General features: G+C 40.0%; 1 protein-coding gene across 1 annotated transcript in view; it reads left to right on the top strand.

The window, feature by feature from the left end:
* The window catches only part of LOC122788124 (corticotropin-releasing factor receptor 1-like), a 1637729-nt gene that overhangs the window by 1218471 nt on the left and 398373 nt on the right, over positions 1 to 20885 (top strand). The window contains exon 6 of the mRNA XM_044055063.1: positions 926 to 1032. Within this exon, the coding sequence (XP_043910998.1) occupies positions 926 to 1032 (107 nt within the window). The remainder of the gene's footprint in view (positions 1 to 925; positions 1033 to 20885) is intronic.

Consider the following 20885-nt stretch of genomic DNA (forward strand, 5'->3'; position numbering starts at 1 on the left):
GATGAAAAGTGTGTACACCATGTATAATGTCTGTGCATGTGTGTGTGTGTGTGTGTGTGTGTGTGTGTGTGTGTGTGTGTGTGTGTGTGTGTGTGTGTGTGTGTGTGTGTGTGTGTGTGTGTGTGTTTTGATGTGCATATGTGTAGGTGGAATGAACGAGGGAATGCCTGTCCTAACACAAACCATTGCTCACCAGAGGTGATTATAACAAGTATAGCAGAAAATGGCCTTTTAATGCTTGGGATAATCACCAAGTGATTCAGAAACATGCGCATTAGCTGATAATGAGGACTTTCCTTATTGTGGCTCATCTATCTCTGAATCACTGGTTTTCATGATCATGCTCACAGGTCTTTTTGCCACAACCTTACAACTTGTGGCCAGCTATAAAGACAGGATTCAAAGACAGGCCTGGTCACAAGATTGTGGCAAAAACATCTGTTAGCATGACCATGAAGGGCTTTATAACCTTTCAGTGCAGAAACAGCAGTTAGTAAAGTGAGATGCAGCCACCTTTAAAAGATTTTTTAGACAGCCTTTCTAATTATGTTAAAAAAGTAAATACTAGTGTTTTGTGTTCTGATTTCAGAATATATGTTTGAAATGTAATTACAATAAACTTGACAAGACTTTGAGTGTTTTGGATAAAAATGATGACATTGAGGTTTAGGGCTTTGCTTAGACTCTGCTTGTCTTTCCTTTCCACAAACCAAAAATAGCAAAAAAATTTGAACTAACCATACCTGGGGCAAAAGGTAAGTGAGTATATTTAATTTTCATGATGCACTATATTTCTTTGTTGTAAACCTTACTCAATATCCCATTTTTGACACAAAAATGAAAGAACAGGTTACAGTATTACCTTTTACTATGTACTGCTATTTATTGTTAATTTTGTGTTCTTGATTTCTTTTTTTTCTATCAGAAAAAGAGCAAGCTTCATTACCAAAATGCACTTATTATCAATTATCTTGGACATGGTATCTCCTTGGGGGCATTACTTATCGCTTTTGTCCTCTTCAAGCGTTTAAGGTAAGATAAATAAGTTCATGAATGCTGAGACAGGGAGAGAAATGTCCTTGTTTAGATCTATGCAGTGAAAAGGTCGTCTGATAATTCTCTAAGCCAGTTTGACTTGCAAGAATGACGTTTCATAGTGAAAATGTGGATTATTACATTGTGGTGAAAAAATGCTATAACCTGGAACTGTATTAAGCTGCAGAGTTTCTTATTTTGATCACACCATTTTAATCTTCAGTGATCTATCAGAAATTTTGAGGATTAAAATACTAGAATCTGAACTGTTCTTAGTCTAAATGTAGTTAATATAGTTCCTCCAAAAAATCAAAGAACTTGTAAAATTAAAGGTAGGTAACAGGGTGAAACCAAAATGTAACACCTAATATTAAAGGGGAAGAGCTGTGTTTACTGCTATATTTTGTAAATCAAGGCTAAATGCATTTTGCACTTTTAAGCTAGAAGTTATTTCTTTTTACAATTCATGCAGTTTAACTGACTCATCAGGCTAACCCTACTGGTATGCAGACTTGCATTTGATCTCCCACTTATCCTGTATGCTGATGACATGGTCATTCACTCATCAGAACACTCTCATACCAGCATTCATTGCCAACTCCAGTCAGACTTAACATTAAAAAGAGAGGACTAACCGACACAACTTAAAATCAAATAAAACTTTATTAGGTAAATGTTTTCCCACCTGTTGGCACTTCATCAGGTCATAAAACACAATGTAACATATTCTAATACATCTCACAGTCAATAAATCAATAAAACAGACTACGTGACTTCAATCCCTCATCGGTCCATCAACTTCCCTTGCAGAATAGCGTCTCCTAATAAAATCCTACATGCACTTTCTCTAAGCAATCATTGTCATTATTCAATCTAGATGCCATCATGCACTGGCCTTTCACTACATTTCTATAAATGTGACCGGGATGCATACTAGATCAATACAAAAGGTTATTCTTCTTGCAGAGCCTCCTATGCATACTCATTCTAAAATGACAATCTCCCATTCTAAAAATGCTGACATGCAAAAAGCAAACACTAACTGGGGAGGAACTCATAGTAAACTTAAGAAAAGTAGTTGTCTTCTCAAGATAATGCACAAGTTCATACAATAATGTTAAAGGCCCAGTTCACAACAAAAGGAAATCGATCTAGTATGCATCCCGGTGACGTTTGTAGAAATAAGTTCATAGGTAGGTACTAGGCTATCAGCCCTGGGGCCTATATAAGCCTAGCCAAAAAGGTTCCCTGCTTTTGCCACCCAAGAAAATTATTTTCCTGTGCCCCTGTCAAGCAGTGCCACAGAAGTGATCCCCTGGGTGAATTTTCTATTTCCCATCCAGTCAAGATTTTTCTTAAAGAGGGCCAATGAGGAGCTTTGCTTGACATGAATGAGTAGTTTGTTCCAGAGTATGGGAAGTCCCTGGGACAGGAATCTATCCCTGAAACATGTTCTGTTTATTGTGGTGACAAGGTTTAGGTTCCTGGAGCATGTGGTTCAGACAGATTGAGATTTCTTTAAGTGTAGCATGTCCAACAGCTCTGGGTTTGACATAGCTTTGTATGTTAGGCAGAGATCGCCTCTGAGTATGTGATATGTGATGGAGTAGAGCTGCAGTTTTTTGAGACGGTCTGTATATGGCATCTGTTTGAGGCCTGTAATCCTCTTAGTGAGGTATTTCTGTGGCCTTTCCAGTTGTTGTAGGTGTCTTGTGAGTTGCATGCCAAACTGGGCATTGTACTCTATAATGGGTCTGATGAGGGGTGAGTAGAGAAGAACAATGACCTTCTTTTTTTATAGAGTAAAACCCATTTTGTGATGAGGTGTGCCACATAGAAGGAGTTCCTGACTACTGACACAATGTAGTTATCAAAGGAGAGATTACTGTCCACCTGTGTCCCAAGGTCTCTTACCACACTTTCGGTGTTTAGTGAGCTACTGCCTATGTGGTAGTTCATGGGTACCGTGTTTTTCCCAAACGGGATGACAGTGCATTTCTTGGCATTGAGCTTGAGGCCATGACTTTGACACCAAGCATCTGTCTCTGTGAGGCCCTTTTGTAGAATGTCTACATCATTAGGTGATTCTATTATGGCTCCCAGTTTGCAGTCATCTGCGAACTTTGTTAGCCAAAGACCTTCTGTGTTGTCCTGCACTTCAGAGAAGTTGATGCTGAACAGGAAAAGACCCAGGACTGAACCCTGTGGTACTCCACTCGTTACTAGTCTGAAGTCGGACTTGGAGTCAGCTGCTTTTACTGTGTGGGTTCTGTCAGTGAGCCAATTGGCCACCCATCTTGTGACACAGGGATTTATGCCCAGTTTAGTGAGTTTATCTATAATTCCAGAGTGGAGGATTGTATCAAAAGCCTTGGTGAGGTCAAGATAGGCTGTGTGTACTACCTTGCCCTCTCGACGGCTCTGATGACTGCTTCAAAGAAGTCCATCAGGTTTAGTAGACATGATCTACCTTTTACAAACCCAAACTGAGTGGGGTCCAGGGTTTGGAGGTTACCTATGTCTTTGTTTATAAGCTCCAAGATGATACGTTTCATGACCTTGCAGACCAGGCTTGTCAGGCTAATGGGGCGGTAGTTTCCGGGGTCCATGGTGGCACCCCCTTTGTAGAATGGGATAATCATCATTGGGTGCTATTCAGTCGGCACATAGCCTGAGGTGAGGCTATGATTGAACATGGTACTTAGGTGGGGTGCCAGTTTGTTCTGTAGTTCGTGCAGTACGCAGCCTGGGATGTTGTCTGGTCCCATGGATGCTGTGTTCTTGGCTTTGGAAAGTGCAGTTTTTACTTGTTCATCCATGATTACAGGGGCTTTGCATTCTTCCAGTATTAAGATGTGCCCGTTGGAGGGTGAGAGGGGGGTAAAGTTAGCATTGAACCTATCTGCCAGGATGTTGGCAATATCAGTTGGTTCTGTATATTTAGTGTCATTGTGCTGTAGCTCAGAGCAGATCTGAGTGTTGCCATTGAGATTCTTGACATATCTGTAGAATGCTTTGTGGTTGTCTTTGCAAACAGTGGCAATTTTATTTTCATAACTGGCTTTGGATGATTTTATAAGGGCTCTCAGCTTCTTGTAGAGGCTGACCAGGGAGTTCCTCTAATCTTGGGAGTTTACTCTTTTTTTACAACAGCGTCTTCCTTCTGTTGTAGAGTTTGTTTATGGCTGGGGACCGCCAGATTGGCTTCCTTTTCTTGGAGGATATCATCTTGGTTCTGTTGGGATGGCCAGTGCATTTGTGTAAGATTCAGCAGTCATACCTCTATTTGCAGTCTGCATGGGTGTCGTGAAATTTGCCACTTCTGTCTCAAGAAGCATGAAGTTGGCTTGTAGTAGTTTTTGATGGTGGTTTCCTTAATGGGAGGTGGGGGTGGGATATGGATGTCTAGGGTGATTAGCTTGAGGTCGGATCTGACCAGCGAGGAGTTGCCCTCTGGCATGGAACACTCGTTACCCATATTGGTAATGACCAGGTCCAGGATATTGCTGCCCCTGGTGGGGGTGTGGACAAGCTGATCCAAGGAATTTAAATTTATGAATTCCAGAAAACATTGAGCGAATGAGTTGGTACATGAGTAGTTTTCCCAGTTGATGGTGGGGTAGTTGAAATCGCCCATAATTAAGGTATTGGGAATCCTGGGCCATGGTAGGGGTTCTGTAACAAGCTACAACCTGGACTGCAGTCTTGCCCAGTGTTAGTTGCACTGGGATAATTCTGGATGCATTATGTTGAGCAACTAGCCTGGAGGTGAGTTAAATCCAGCCTGGTGATATAGGTTAGGTGGCCAAAAGGTGTGGTATGAGTTATAGTCTGGTAATGCAGGGGTGCTCTCTGGAGCCTTGAACCAGATATCTGTCACTGTACAGATGTCTATGTTCTCCATTTTAAGGAGTGCCTCGAGTGAGTGCATTTTGAGGTTTAGACTTCTAGCATTGAGTAGCATTACCTTCAGAGTTTGCTTGCTTGTACCTGTTAAGGTGGTAAATTTGGCATTTGAACCTTGCCTAAAAAGGCAGTATAGGGGTGGCAAGAGCCTTAGCCAGTATCTGGAATCCCAGGGGCGACAAGTGCAGACCATCTCTGGCAAAGCATCGTGGTCTGCCGACCATGTCGTCTCAGGCAGACAGATACAGGATCCCCTTAGAATGACATCAGAAGCTTAGCCAATTGTTGAAGTCAATCATTTTGTCCTTGCACTGTGGTATCATTCTGGGCAATGGCAGGATGCTACTGAGGGCTAGGGTCATACCTACCTGGGCTACAAGATCCAAGAGCTCCTCCATGTTTCTTTTCATGTACACCAGGGAGGTACATTTCAGGACATTCGCACCAACATGGACAATGGCAGAGTCATATTTGTACTTGCTGTGGAGTGACCTGAGTGTGTGCATTATGTGGCAGATCCTGGCACCCGACAGGCAGCTAACAGTAACTTTCGCCTTGTTTAGCCTGGTGAGTGGGACATTAGTGTGCCTGACTATAGAGTTACCTATGACTAGTGTGTTGGGTACGTTGTTTTTTCTTATGGGCTGAGGTTGAGTGGCACACTGATTATGTGGGTTATGTGTCATTTGAGTAGTGTTGGGGGGTGGTGGTTGACTGCATTTCAGCTTATGACGTCTCTGTTACTTGAGCAGATTTTTATTGAGAGCCATCATAAATGTGGATGTGTGCTTTGTGTTTATATGTGTGGGTTTTGGTAGTGTGGGTTTTGAAGGACTGTGTGTTGAGTGTGGTGTGGTACAGGTGTTAACCTTCTCCTCTTGACTGTCTAGTCCAGTCTTGGCTGGAGAAAGCTTGGCTGCCAGTTTCGCTATATAAGTGCATCTCTCACAGGTTGTAGTTGTTGGGTGGTAGGAGGAGAGGGTTGTCAGTGTACATGAGGCAATTGCTACATTGGCCCAAGATGCACAGATTCATCAGGTGAACAGGAGAAAACACCAGGAGCTGACCCATGGACATGTCTGGATAGGTGCTTACTAATTTAAGTACTAAGAACTATTTTCCTCTTGACAAGTGAGTAAAGTCGAGTGCCATAGTAATTTGTAGTTTATTTAGTGCTTGCAACAAATTCTAAGCAAGTGCTGAGCACAAGGAAACAGTTTTGAGTGCTGAAACTAAAACACTGGCTAGTTCTAGCTAAAACTAGCTAGTTTTAGCACCACTCCCAAGAAGAGAAACAGGTCATGGCCTGTTTGGTGATCCACAGTCTTGTCCCAGATGATGCAAGGGTCTGCAGGTTTGTAGCCTTTTTCTGACAGATGCCTGGAATAGCAACCAGACCAATCAGGTATGTTAAACACAGACACTCACACTCCAACCAGAAAGAGCCAGGAATCAGTGCACTCTGCTCCTATTCTCACCAGGATCAGAATATAAGCACAGATTCTAAGCTGTCACATAGAAAGTAGTTATTATGCTTTCTGGTGATCAGCAGTCTCCAGGAAATAATCTAACTGCACTCCTTCTCTCACCAGGAGAAAAGAGAAGCACTAATCCCAAGATGACTACTGAGAGCCAGAATGTGGGCTCTACAATAACTGGTGGTCTTGCAATAGATGCTTAAAGGTAAGATGAAAAAATGGTGTGCACTAGAGGAGGTGGATATGAAAGTAGGTAACTTAAGTTTTACCAGTCTAAAAGTTAAGTTTTAGTGGAGAGTCACTATTTTTAAAACAGCAAGATAGATTGAAATGGGGTGGTCACTTTTGTATTCTGGTACTATGGAATACAGTAGGATGACCAATACATTTAAATAGTTGAAGGGGAGTGATTTCACAAAATGATAATTTTGTGCTTACTCATACCAGCCAGTAAAAGCAGAGAGGAAATGAGATATATGGTCAAATTAACATAAGGGGCAGGCAACTAGAAAGACAATGGTGGTTGGGAGGATGGGAAAATTTTCTGTCTGATGCCTTTCAAGTTGTAGTATGCAGTTAAAAGCAGAATACAAGTAAAACACAGTGTAAAAAAACAAATCACAGTACACAAAATAGAAAAATGCAATAAAGTAATACAAAACACAGCAAATAAAAAGCAAACTAACCTTTCCCTCACAACAAACTGTAGCAGAATCTGGGTGAGCCTTTCCAGTAAAGCTCTGAAATGTTTTATTTTACCCCTTAAATAGAGGGTTTAGTTCCTAGCTCCACCCCCTCAGTTCACAGATGATTAACCTTAGCTGACCTGTTGTAACTTATGTGTGACTCCTTAATTTACCTCTTTTAATTTCTGTCTGACTCACAAGAGACAGAGCTGTGGTTTCTTTTCAAGTTTTAGTATGCAGTTAAAAGCTGAATACAAGTAAAACACAGTTAAAGAAAACAAATCACAGTATACAAAATAGAAAAATGCAATAAAGTAATACAAAACACAACAAATAAAAAGTAAACTAAGCTGCCCCTCACAACAAACTGCAGCAGAATCTGGGTGAGCCTTTCCGGTAAAGCTCTGAAATGTTTTATTTTACCCCTTAAATAGAGGGTTTAGTTCCTAGCTCCACCCCCTCAGTTCACAGATGATTAACCTTAGCTGACCAGTTGTAACTTATGTGTGACTCCTTAATTTACCTCTTCTAATTTCTGTTTGACTCACAAGAGACAGAGCTATGGTCTCTTTTCAAGTTTTAGTATGCAGTTAAAAGCTGAATACAAGTAAAATACAGTGTAAAGAAAACAAATCACAGTATACAAAATAGAAAAATGCAATAAAGTAATACAAAACACAACAAATAAAAAGCAAACTAACCTTTCCCTCACAGCAAACTGTAGCAGAATCTGGGTGGGCCTTTCCAGTAAAGCCTTTACAAGAAATGCAGTAGAAGGGAAGTTGATGGACCAATATGGGGGGGGGGGTGTATCAAGTTAGAGGCAGTAGGAAAAGACCATATTTGACTCAAGTAATGTACAATATCAAATAACACCAGAGTTTCACTTACTTATTCAAGTGGTATTACACTGGAATGTAACATTATAAAGAAGAAGTGGTCTGTTCTTATGGTTGATGATACAATTAGACACATTGTAGGAGATCAACCCAGGTTCTCTTTCAAAAATAACAGGTCACTCAAATGACAGCTCTGTTATAAATACAGTATAAATGAGAATAGGGTATCAGAATGTATAGGTACTTTTCCATGTCATTCTTGTTTTTGTGAAGAATTTTATCCATAGATTTAGTTTATTTAGTGTCCTGTACTACTTGTTGTTTAAGGGAACATATGTTAAAACATCTATATAATATACAGAAAAGTAAAACATCTAATGCTTTAGCTAAGGATATCAGCATACATGATGCTTCACATGTATTTTATTTTATGGTGTTACAACTTGTTGCCAAGGATTTGAAAGGGGGTGATTTTATGACTAAAACAGAAGTTGCCAAGATGGGATGGATAATTACTTTGCAAGCCAACAAGAGCTTCAGCCTGAATGAGATTGTACCTTTAAAACCATCATTCAAGTCACGTGGTCTGCTTTATTGATTCATTGACTGTGATATATATTAGGACGTTTTAAATTGTGTTTTATGGTCTGATGAAGCGCCAGCAGGCATGAAAGTACTTACCTATTAAAGTTTTATTTGATTTTAACCTATGTTGGTTAGTCCTCTCTTTTTATTGTCGATTTTTGGCATTGTTTGGACTAGCCTTTTCCACATTTTTGCTCTTTTTTAATCTGTCCATTCAGACTTACATGATATCCACCATTGGCTCATAAATCATAAACTCCTTCTCAACTCCACCAAGACTGAAACTGTGCTTTTTGGAACTCCACAGAAAATTCACCAAGCACCTGACTCTTTAGTTATCTTTGACTGACGCAGCCATTCCATAGAGACAACTTCCACCTTCAAATACCTAGGACTATGGCTTGATCAGTCACTTAACTTCCATTTTCACATAGACAAAGTGAGAGACAAAATAAACTCCCTCCTCTTTTGGGCTAAAAAGGTTTCCCCTTTTCCATCCCAACCAGCCAGAGCAGCCATTAGCAAAGGAGTTCGCATTTCTCAAGTTGAATATGGTCTTTCAGTTTTTCTGGCTCCAAGAAAACATTGCAGCACTCCAGACTATCTATAACAGCATCTGTCAGCTCATTATATCAGTGAGCATCACTGTATCACCTTAGAAAAAGCCAAATGGCAACCAACAAAGTAAAGATCTACCCTACTTTTAGGACCCAAGTCTACAAACTACTCCACCTCCATGCATTTACTCCCCTTTCAGCTAGACTTCATGAGAAAAACCTCCTCATACAACCTAAGACACACCTCACAAGCCATACTAACTCTCATTACTCCTAGAACTAAACTCCACAGCACTGCACATGTTTTCTTCTCTCAGGCACTTACTCTTTGGCAAGCTCTCCCCATCAACATTAAGGAAATCAACACTAATTTCAAATTCAGAATGCAACTCAAAAGCACCAAGACAAATGCTCCTGTGTCAACGCAGCACATACCACCTGACACATTGTCCTTTCCAAGCCACTTCTGTTTCAAGATTTACTGAAGATTGACCTACTTTAGAAACTAATGCATGTATTGCACATTACAATCTGCTTGGAAACTAATGCATGTATTGTACATTACACTCTGCTTGGAAACTAATGCATGTATAGTACATTACACTCTGCTTGGAAACTAATGCATGTATTGTACATTACACTCTGATTGGAAACTAATGCATGTATTGTACATTACACTCTGCTTGGAAACTAATGCATGTATTGTACATTACATTCTGCTTGGAAACTAATGCATGTATTGTACATTACAAAACTAATGCATGTATTGCACATTACACTCTGCTTGGAAACTAATGCATGTCTTAATGCATGTATCATTACATGCATGTATCTCTGCTTGGAAACTAATGCATGTATTGCACATTACACTCTGCTTGGAAACTAATGCATGTATTGTACATTACACTCTGCTTGGAAACTAATGCATGTATTGTACATTACACTCTGCTTGGAAACTAATGCATGTATTGCACATTACACTCTGCTTGGAAACTAATGCATGTATTGTACATTACACTCTGCTAGGAAACTAATGCCTGTATTGTACATTGCACTCTGCTTGGAAACTAATGCATTTATTGTACATTACACTCTGCTTGGAAACTAATGCATGTATTGTACATTACACTCTGCTTGGAAACTAATGCATGTATTGTACATTACACTCTGCTTGGAAACTAATGCATGTACTGTACATTACACTCTGCTTGATTGTACATTGCACTGTGCTTGCTCTCTAGAATGTATTTATACATTTTTTCTATGTAATTCATCTTAACTACTCTGTTATTACTTACATTTCTGTATTTTTGTTTGAGAAACGTTTTCTAATTCACCTGAATTGAGCCTGAAATTGGTCAATATTGATCAGTGCACTATCCTGGTAAATAAATAAATAAATACATTAATTACTTAATTAATTAATTAACTAGCTAATTAATTATAAATCCCATAAGTTTAACAACTAGCAGGAGATATAGATTCCATAATTCCCTGCAGTTGACACTGGCAGTGGGCTTGAGTGATATGACAGATAATACCCTGCAGTGTCAGTTGCACTGTTTGGTAAACCCTGATATTCACGTGTTTGTTCATGTAATTAATGTTTATAGATTGTTAATCATTTTTGATTCATTTTGGAATTAAAGCTTGCCAGGAGCTAAACAAAACTCCTACAACATAAAACTCTTTGACCGAGGTTTATAAATAGTATAACATATATTTTTAAAATTTTTCTTACAACAAAACAATAGCATAAAACAATGCATTTGTATTTAGGAATTTTTATTGCTAATACACAAGAAGGTGATAACAAGTATTTACTTGCTAGATCGGAAATGCTGAAAGCTGTAGAGCAAGGTTAGGACCCAGAGTCACTTATACAAGATAATGTGATTACAGACAGATAATACAGCAAGAGCCAATGGAATTTGGACATACATATGAAGAAGCATGGCCAGCAGAAATACAGCAGTGCTGATGTCACTGCTCTGCTCATTGGCAGGTTTCCCTTAAAATAATGTCATGCATATGACAAGAACGATCATGGTCCCAGCCATTCTGGTGTCATATCGTCTCTCTCCCCCCCAGTTAAACATTGACCTGCCAGTGTGCACACCATTTTCATCTTTACTTTTGAAATGAAGGTAGAAATATAGATTTCATTTAAAAGTTTTAATTTAATTTTCCTTTGTTGACCAGGTTACTCCCACTAGGTTAGTAGTGTCTTTTCAGGGCAGACTCTTGGTGGTATTCATATTACTAGAGGAAATTTGGCCAAGGTATTAGGGAACTTTTCTGTACTCTTTTCAATAGCTCAGGTAACTGTAAAAGATCTCGCAGCAGCTACAATTAATGCAGACAGATGGAGCCTTGATTTAACATATTATCCAAAGGACAAAACACTCAGGAGTACAGTACCCCTTACCTTAAAGTGCTCAGGAGTACAGCACCCCTAACCTTAAAGCATTCAGGAGTACAATACCCCTAACCTTAAAGCACAGTGCAGTATCATCAATCCATCTACGTGGTGTGAGGGTAGAGCTCACAGCCTTCTGCTCCAAAAGCAAGTATGCAACCTGCTGTACTGCTAACACTGCTTTCAAATTCTATAGCAGAAACACTTGTAGCCATTTGCTAATCAAAACAGTTGCACATTGAAAACAGACTTATCATGAGTAACAGTAAACTTTATTTTCCCTTGAAGCTCACAGTCCTGGAAAATATTTTGAAACTCACATTCATTGAAAATGCATCCCTGTTGTTTTGAAGATATTTTTCATTAAGCAGTGAAACAAATGCGTGATCCGATAAAAGACAAAATTACCCATTCAGAACATTTCAATCAGCTCTGATGTCCAAGTGTACAGTGTGGTATTTGGTGTACAGGATTAAGTCTCTTGTCTCCTGTAGCCAAGGTACAGGGTTAGAGCCTGAGCAAGCTAATTAACTACCCTGCCATGCCTAACTAGGACATTTCTCATACATACACACACGCAGACAGAAACACACATACACACAATCTGCTGAAGAAATGCTCATTTCTGGTTTCAAAATTTGATGGCAGCACCCCATACATTCAAAATTCTAAAAGGATGAGAACAAAGCAAGCAATTCCAAGATCTCTAGTTCATGGCAGTCCTAAAATGAAAGCAGCATTTCCAAGTTCTCTGATTCATGGCAGCTCTAAAATGAAAATAGCAGTTTCAAATTCTCCAGTTCATGTCAGCCCTAAAAATAAAAGCAGTAGGTCCAAGTTCTCTGGTGCATGGCAACCCCAAAAGAAAAGCACTAGTTCCAGCACGTGTTTGAGAAATCAAATCCAGTGCATTGCTGTGCATGCATCTTACTCCTAAAATGAGACAGAGTGCATCCCTAAAGAAGACATTTATGATTTTTTTTTTCTTTACCTAAAATGAAATGTTGAGGCAGCTCCCCAGCCAGTGCTCTCCCAAGCATGAGGGCCCTCCCTGACTACCTAGGTCACTGAGTGCTGGATCCAGCTCTAAAGAAGATAATGACAGAGTAAATCAGCACAGTGACAGAGTAAATCAGCACAGTGCAGAACAAATGAAGAGTAGAAAGTATATCTATTTAATTTCTCATGACACTTTTCAGAAAAGCATAATTTTGTAAGTCTAGTCCATTGAGTGGCCTTAATTCTATGTATTCATCATTTTGATTCCATGGTTATATGATCTCAAACTTTCCTATAATAATTGAGGGGTATAGAGGAGAAGTGCTCCCATGAAATGTGGAAGGCTTATGTCCATTTGATGTAGTGAAAACACAGAATGGTACTTTGCTGAAAAGCATTTCTCTGAAGCTTATCATAGTCACCAAAAGCAATATGACAATAGAGAACTATTGAAACGAAGTAAAGAACCACACTGAATCACAAGGAAATAAAGTAAGCGCTGATCTGGTCTGATGAAGTTTGCTAATACAAGTAAACAAAAGTGCTTACTTTATTTCCTTATAATTCACTGTGGATCTTTACTTCATTTCAATAGTTCTCAATATGACAATAGACATAATGACTTTCTTTTCTATACTTTGGAGGAAAATACAGGTAAATGAAGTAAGTAGAACAATTTCGTACAACTATATGAAATGATCAGGGTAAAGGATGCTTGAATCTGTCAGAAAACAAAGACAAAGAAACAACCAGGAGATACAAAGCAACAGCATAAGAAATAATATAAGAAACATTTCTTTGCAGTAAAGTTGATGATCTGTCGAAAAGTCTCTCAACAGAGCTGAAGGGGGAGGAGTAACACTGACAAAAAAAGCATTTGCGGTTATAGAAACTGGGACTACTAGCAATTACAGAAGCACTGTTAATCAATATATTAATATACTGATAAGCAAGCTCATTTGCTAGCTTTTAATTGGGATTTGTTGAAAACAAATTACCTTCAAATTCTATTTATGACCACTGGTAAAATAATACATATATCAATGAGGAATGAGCCCTCTTCATTTAATGTACATAACAGCACCAAGATCTTACCACTTAACAGGACTGTTATACATAATTGAGAGATATTGACAATACTGGTAATAGTTTATTTGTGTTTTCATCAGGATTTTCACAAACTTTCCTTTTGGGTCATCCTAATTTTCTTCCACCAGATGTGATGAAATTAAAACCAGTACATTACTAATGTATCCAGCAAAAAATGTCTAACAAAATTAAGACAGTTAAAGCGACACAGACAGACAAACTAAATCGCTGGGATGAGCCTGCAAATGATCATTGCTCTGCCCCAGTGAGCAATAAAATAAATTGGCTGAACCTTGCAACCATTAGGTATTGTAGTGATTTCAGTTTCTATGTGAAAATCTTCAAAAAACTTATTTTATATGTGAAATGCAGGGTAAGCATTTGTTGACCATAGTACAATTAATTGTACAGGATGTGAAAATCCTATTTATTAACTCCAAACTTTCAAATGTTTTAGCAATTATTTTAATATTTAAACAATTCTAGACATTTGCATCTTCTTTTTCTAATGGTGATTTGGCTCAGAACATAGAAGAGACGTTAGATATGGTAAAGCACAAGGTTATCAGGTACAATGTATCACATGTTGAATATGAGTCTAGTTGTAACTGATTTCAAAGATGGCGGGACTAAGTCACTAGTAGATGAGGAAGATCATTTCTTAAATACCACACTGAGCAAATATAGTACTTTTGTCACTGTTGTTCAGTTTCTCTTTTTGTAGTTCTGCACTTTATTATTTTCATTCTTCACATATTTAAAGATCTGTCCTGTTTAATTTTATAGTTAATTTTACAAAATGCCTTCTTGTTGCAAAATGAAATACTTCCACTCAGAGATTATATGTAACAACCACAAGGAAAGACTGAATATATGCTTCCCATTATTTTTTCATGACTGACGCATACCACAGGGATATATCCTTTAATATTAATGAGCTCACAGGTAGTAAATATATATAATCTGACACACCTCTTTCAAGAAAACATTCACAGTAAAGTCTGCATGAAGGATTGTTACATATCTAAGTTGTCTGAATAATATACAAATTGCACATGTTGGCAGAAGTGAAAAGGCATGTTTATTTTTGAGTTGCTTATTGTTGCGTATTGCAAAAATATAATTCAGAGTTCAAATTTGGCTTTTTTTTTTTCAAATTGAAGTCACAATTGAGTTTTTGAGTTGTGTAACACATAAGAACCTTTTGGAGTATTTTTTCTCCTGCAAAATGATGATCCAGTTGCTACCACCAGGGACTTTCTATGCCAAGTATTTTAGTAGAAAACTAAGTATTATGGATTCAGAAATTTAATTTACTCCTCTCTGTGATTTGAGTAGCTACAAATCCTTTGAAAGGTGCAGTGTGCCACATAAATACATGCCACGAGGCAAGAAACCATTTATATTACAAGAAGAGGATCAAATAAATCAGCAGCAATAAGGGAGAAATTAATGAATCATTATGACTGCAGAGAAAAAGTCTTCCATTTATTCATGTTCATTCTTTACAAGAAATCAAGGTTTAATGCAGGTTATAGATGGTCATGTTACTGAGGTAAAGAATTGGTAAGTTACATGATTTATAGCTAGGCAACAATATTGTGCAGAATGAGTTATACCACAAATATGCAGTCAAAGGAATTAACTATGGATATGTCTGAGATAATATGTGAGTTAATATTGCCTCAAGTGGTGCTCTGGAAAGTTGCAGTCTAACTTCCAGTGGGCATTTTGACAAAGTTACGTTATAAACTAAGAGCACAAATAAGTGTTTGTAATTTTAAAACCATAATTCTTACTAAAGATGTACAAAGAGCATACTGTTCACCACAACCTTAGCTATACAGTAGTAATATTCATTAGATTCCAGGTCTTAAAACAGATTTGACTTTCACAGTAATAAACAGCGAATGCATTATTTTTTGCCACCAGACTCAAGTCATCATAAAACTGTCTTGTCACTCAGCAATTGAAGTGGCTTGAATTCCCCAACTACCTCACATTATGTCAACCAATAACGGCATACAAAATGCTATACAATACCATGCGCCTATCCTTAACTCCATTACTGCATTGGAATGTGGCCACATGTAACATCCACTCTAAAGATAAATGCTTGACGGTTACAATAAAGACAAACAACTCAGCAGGTAACTCATTCTACTCAAGTCATGTTTCCAAATTATGGAACAAAAATCTTTCTGAGATAAAATAGAAACAACCCAAAAACTCTTTAGAAACCACCTAAAGTCATATATCCTATTCACCAGAACTTGCAGTTGCAATCGCTCTCTCTCACGGTTAATATCTCTTTAACCAATAATTAGGTCTACTTATTGCCTTTCTCCAAGATGTCCTATTTTACTACTGTCTCCTAGCTTGCAATCACCATTTCTTCTATGTTGTAATCACCATGTCTCCTAGCTTGTAATCACCATGTCATCTACTTTGCAATCACTATCTTTTCCATCTTGTAATCACTATGTCTCCTAGGTTGTAATTGCCATGTCTCCTAGCTTGTGATCACCATGTCTTCTAGCTTGTAATCACCATGTCATCTACCTTGCAATCACTATCTCTTCCATCTTGTAATCACTATGTCTCCTAGGTTGTAATTGCCATGTCTCCTAGCTTGTGATCACCATGTCTCCTACCTTGTGATCACCATGTATTCTAGCTTGTAATCACCATGTCACCTACCTTGTAATCACCATGTCATCTACCTTGCAATCACTATCTCTTCCATCTTGTAATCACTGTCTCCTAGGTTGTAATCATCATGTCTTCTAGCTTGTAATCACCATGTCTTCTATCTTTATAATCACCACATCTCCTAGCTTGTAATCACTGTGTCGCCTACCTTGTAATCACCATTTTCCCAGATTGTAATCACCATGTCAACTAACTTTTAATCACCATGTCTCCCAGCTTGTAATCACCATGTCTCATAGCCTATAATCACCATGTCTTCTATCATCTAATCACTGTGTCTCCCAGCTTGTAATCACTACATCTACCAACCTGTAATCACCATGTTTCCTTGGTTAGTCATCTGGTAAACTTGTAGCTCCATTTAATCTGTCACAAGGTACTACCTCATTAATACCTACTTAATATCAACAGCTGCTAACACACTGAACTATTAACACTGCATGAACTATATACATACACACACAGACACACACACACACATAAATATATATATATATATATATATATATATATATATATATATATATATATATATATATATACACATATTCCATGTTTTTTCTCTGAAATGTGTAATTGTCTCCTTGTATGTATTACTCATGATTACTGTTTTCTGTCATATATGTCTCCCTGTAAACAACCATCCCTAGGATTCATGAAACTTGAGCCAGGCGCAGGCATAGCGTAGGTGGAATAACACCAAATATGGCCGTCGAGCGATTCAGGTACGATCCAATACCACATGCACTACCGGCGTACGCCAGAACTGCACAGCCCTCGGCATAGGTATGCTAATCACCCCATGTGCAGTGTTGCACCATGCAAATGAAGGCAGATAATGATTCATGAAGTGGTGCAGGTGTAGCGTAAGCCCACGGAAATGTAAACCAAAACATTTTCCCAAACAGAACATCGGAGCTATGGAAACGGACCAGACTCATGTATTACACAGTTAACATATGCCAATGGCTAAATACACAGCCAATGGCATAAGAAAAGATGCACAACACCTAAAAAACAACATTTAATGTCATGTCCACAGTAACGCACAGTACAACTGCAGGGCATGTGTGCGCAAACTGGAACATAAGGAAAATATATAAAAATGTCATAAAATTGCAGTGTAATACAAATCAGGTTTACACCATAATACACAGTGGTAGGCATGGAACACCACAACCAAGGTGCAAGGGTTGCTAAGGGCCTGCGACAGTGTTCGGTGTGGTAACTATGAATTAGTAGTCAATGCCATGCAAATGAGGCAGATAATACTGAATTGCAAATGTCCCGCCGGATGAAGGTTGAACCATACGGTGCAGTGCTATAACACCGAGGAGTGACTCAGAGGAGATACATGACATCAGCAGAGGGGTGTGCCACCGTAGCAGCAAGCACATTGGAGCAATGCAAATCTGGCCTGGCCATTGCTAAGCAAAGCTGCAGGACAGGGGTGGGGAGGATGGTATAGAATCATTTAGTTGAGAACACACATGGTGCCCAAAAGCGCATGTGTACAGGGATGAAAACGTGCCCGAAACCCAGTAAGTGGATGCACGTGGCGTGAACAATAGCACAAACAGGAAGGTCAGGGGAAGAAAAGAAGGAAATGCCGAAGTAGGGTAATTGGCGTACTAATGAGCAATCAACACCAACTCACAGCGGCCAATCGACGGCAGCTGTCAAGTCTGCTCACAGAAACCTGCAAAACAGGATAGGAGAGGCATCAGAATGCAAAGAAAGGAGGGGAGGCATTGGATTGCAAAGATAGGAGATCTGTCATAGCAGAGCAAAGCAAACTGACAGTAGACCGGCAAGAGCACACAATACTCAAGATACGCCAGGTCTAGGAAAGTACAGATGAAAGCAGGCTGCTGGACGCATGCCAGAAAATGGTAGGTGGAACGTGCAGAAATGTAAAGGGAAGGTCAAGAGATAATTCACTCCAGCCAAATGTAATTCAACACCAAAGGCAGCACAATAGTAGTTCTGGTAGTAAAACACATAAGATGCCCTGTAGCTACGATCGTACATACACACCCTATGACATCATCGGTGTTCACAGCACAATAATATAAAGTGTGAAAGCACCCTACACACACCTGTGAATTCCCAAACACTGCACCATAGGTGTAAACACATGGGGAACTTTTAAAATGTAAATGTTGGGAGCTGCCATAGCTGTGATTCATCAGCATGTGTTTCAGACTGACGGTGTTGTGGAGGATGATGCCGACAACCACCGCAGGCCCCGGAGGAGGAGAAGAGTGTTCAGACCAAGGGTAACCTACCAGGGGCTACATGATCTGGGGATAGTAGAGCGTTACAGGGTGGACAGGGACATCTTACAGCAAATAGTGGAGCTGTGCCGGCCACGCCTGAGAACCAGAAATAACAGAGGGGAACCCATCCCAGTGAACATGAAGGTATGTGTAAACATGTGAATACTAGCCACAGGTACCTTTTAAAGGCCAACTGGAGATATAATGGGGATCTCACATTCATCAGCATCCAGGGTACTACACCAGTTCCTGGATGCCATGTTACCACATGCCAATGAGCATTTATACTTCCCCCGAACTCAGGAGGAGTTGGCCAGCAATATGCATCACTTCCACCATGTGGCACACTACCCGGAGGTACTGGGTGCGATAGACTGCACGCACATACAAATCAAGTCACCACCCGGCAAGCATGGTAGGCGCTACATAAACCACAAGGGATTCCACTCCATCAACTGCCAGGTTGTGTGCAATGCTCAGGGCATTATCATGGATGTGTGTGCTGGCAGCCCTGGAAGCTACCATGACTCCCATATCTGGCATGCCTCACAGTTGTATCAGGTATTTGTCAGGGGGGACATCCCACATGGCCACCTTGTGGGGGATGCTGGCTATGCACTGGAGCCATGGATGATGACTCCCATCAGAAATGCACACACACCCATGCAAGTACGCCATAATGAGGCACATGCACAAACCAGAATCGTCATAGAGCGTGTGTTCGGGATGCTGAAATCATAGTTCTGGTGCTTGGACACATCTGGTGGAGCCTTGCAGTACTCTCCAGGCACGTGTGCCCACATCGTCATAGTATGTGCCATGCTACATAATATGATCCTGCGGAAACAGCTGCAGCAGGGACAAAATGGCGAAGGCCCTCATAGCCCACCGCAAATGCCAAGGCCATCACAGGCACAGAGGGATTCAGACCATGAACACACTGTGCCAGCCCCAGTAGGCAGACGGAGGCATGCCCAATATGCCTACGCCTTGGCAAAGAGGGAATGTATAGCACATACTCTGACAGTGTAGGCCCCTACAGACTGACACACCTCTCCACCTGCACACACAGTAAAATGGATGGCACACAAGCACGACCACCTGTATATTGTAATGTATAGGTGGCCCACTGTGTGAATCCTACATAGGCAGCCCTCAAACATTGTACACACAACAGCTATTGGAACACGGAATGTCAACACCTGAACAGTACATGCGCCTATCAGCATATGGTGGTGCTGTGTGTAAAGGTTCCCAGGTACATCGGTAGGTACATGACCGATTGTCAGAGGCCATACACCAAATGGGGCAAACAGTGTCTGCTGTCATCACAACATCGAGTAGCCAACTGTCGCGTAGAGGAGCAGAGGCAATCATGGGAGCACATGTGTGTAAGCACTGTGCTGCACACACTCAGCACAGAGTCCCTGCTGCGTTAATGAGGGGCTCCACATAATATAATCATGGATGTTGTGTCAAGGCATGGGGTGTACCCATCACAGGTATTCATCACCCCAGCATGCTCCACCCACGGTCATTTGAAGGTGTAGCACAGTATCGTGTGTGGCTCACTGAGATATATATACCCAATGCCGGAGCACATCCAGTAAACATCACATGGACATACCATTAACTGGACTCATCAATATGTAAACTAACTGAGTTACACATGTGAGTGCAGTATGGAGTAACAGCCGTAGTATACTCCACGTACAAAATGACATAACGTGTACAAATCCCAGATGTTCATATGTTAAATGCAGTGGCCGTCATGCATGTTCCCGATCCCACGTCCTGCAAGAGATGTAAAGTAATCCCGAAGGCATGAGTAATGCATGTCGGATGCAGGTCAGCAGATCATGTTTAGCACACATTATCAGGAATATGCATTGCCCACTGCTGGTAAGCGACGTTTAAATATGACTATATGGATATGCGCAAAACAGGGATAACCTACTCCGAATGTCATGCAGATCACAGTCAATGATGTCCAGAACAGGTGAAACCAGCATTATTCACCCCTGTACTAATAGCACCTGCTCTGAAGGGTAAAACGACCACTGCCAGGTGTAGAACACGCAATCATGTATTGAATCACCTAACACTATTGCTAGGCAAGATGTACCTATGGTAGGGTTGCCATCTCTTCAAATGACTAATGTGGGACATACGTCAGATGTCTGCAGGCCGACACATACACCCGGCCAGTACGAAAAGCAGAACTGCACTGTTTTGCCTAGATAAAAGCTCATTCTTATAATGTTGACTTAATTATTCTGTTTGTTGTTTCAGATACAAAAA

The sequence above is a fragment of the Protopterus annectens genome, chromosome 13.part0 (genome assembly GCF_019279795.1).
Source record: "Protopterus annectens isolate FY-2018-M chromosome 13.part0, PAN1.0, whole genome shotgun sequence".
In the NCBI taxonomy this organism is placed as follows: Eukaryota; Metazoa; Chordata; order Ceratodontiformes; family Protopteridae; genus Protopterus; species Protopterus annectens.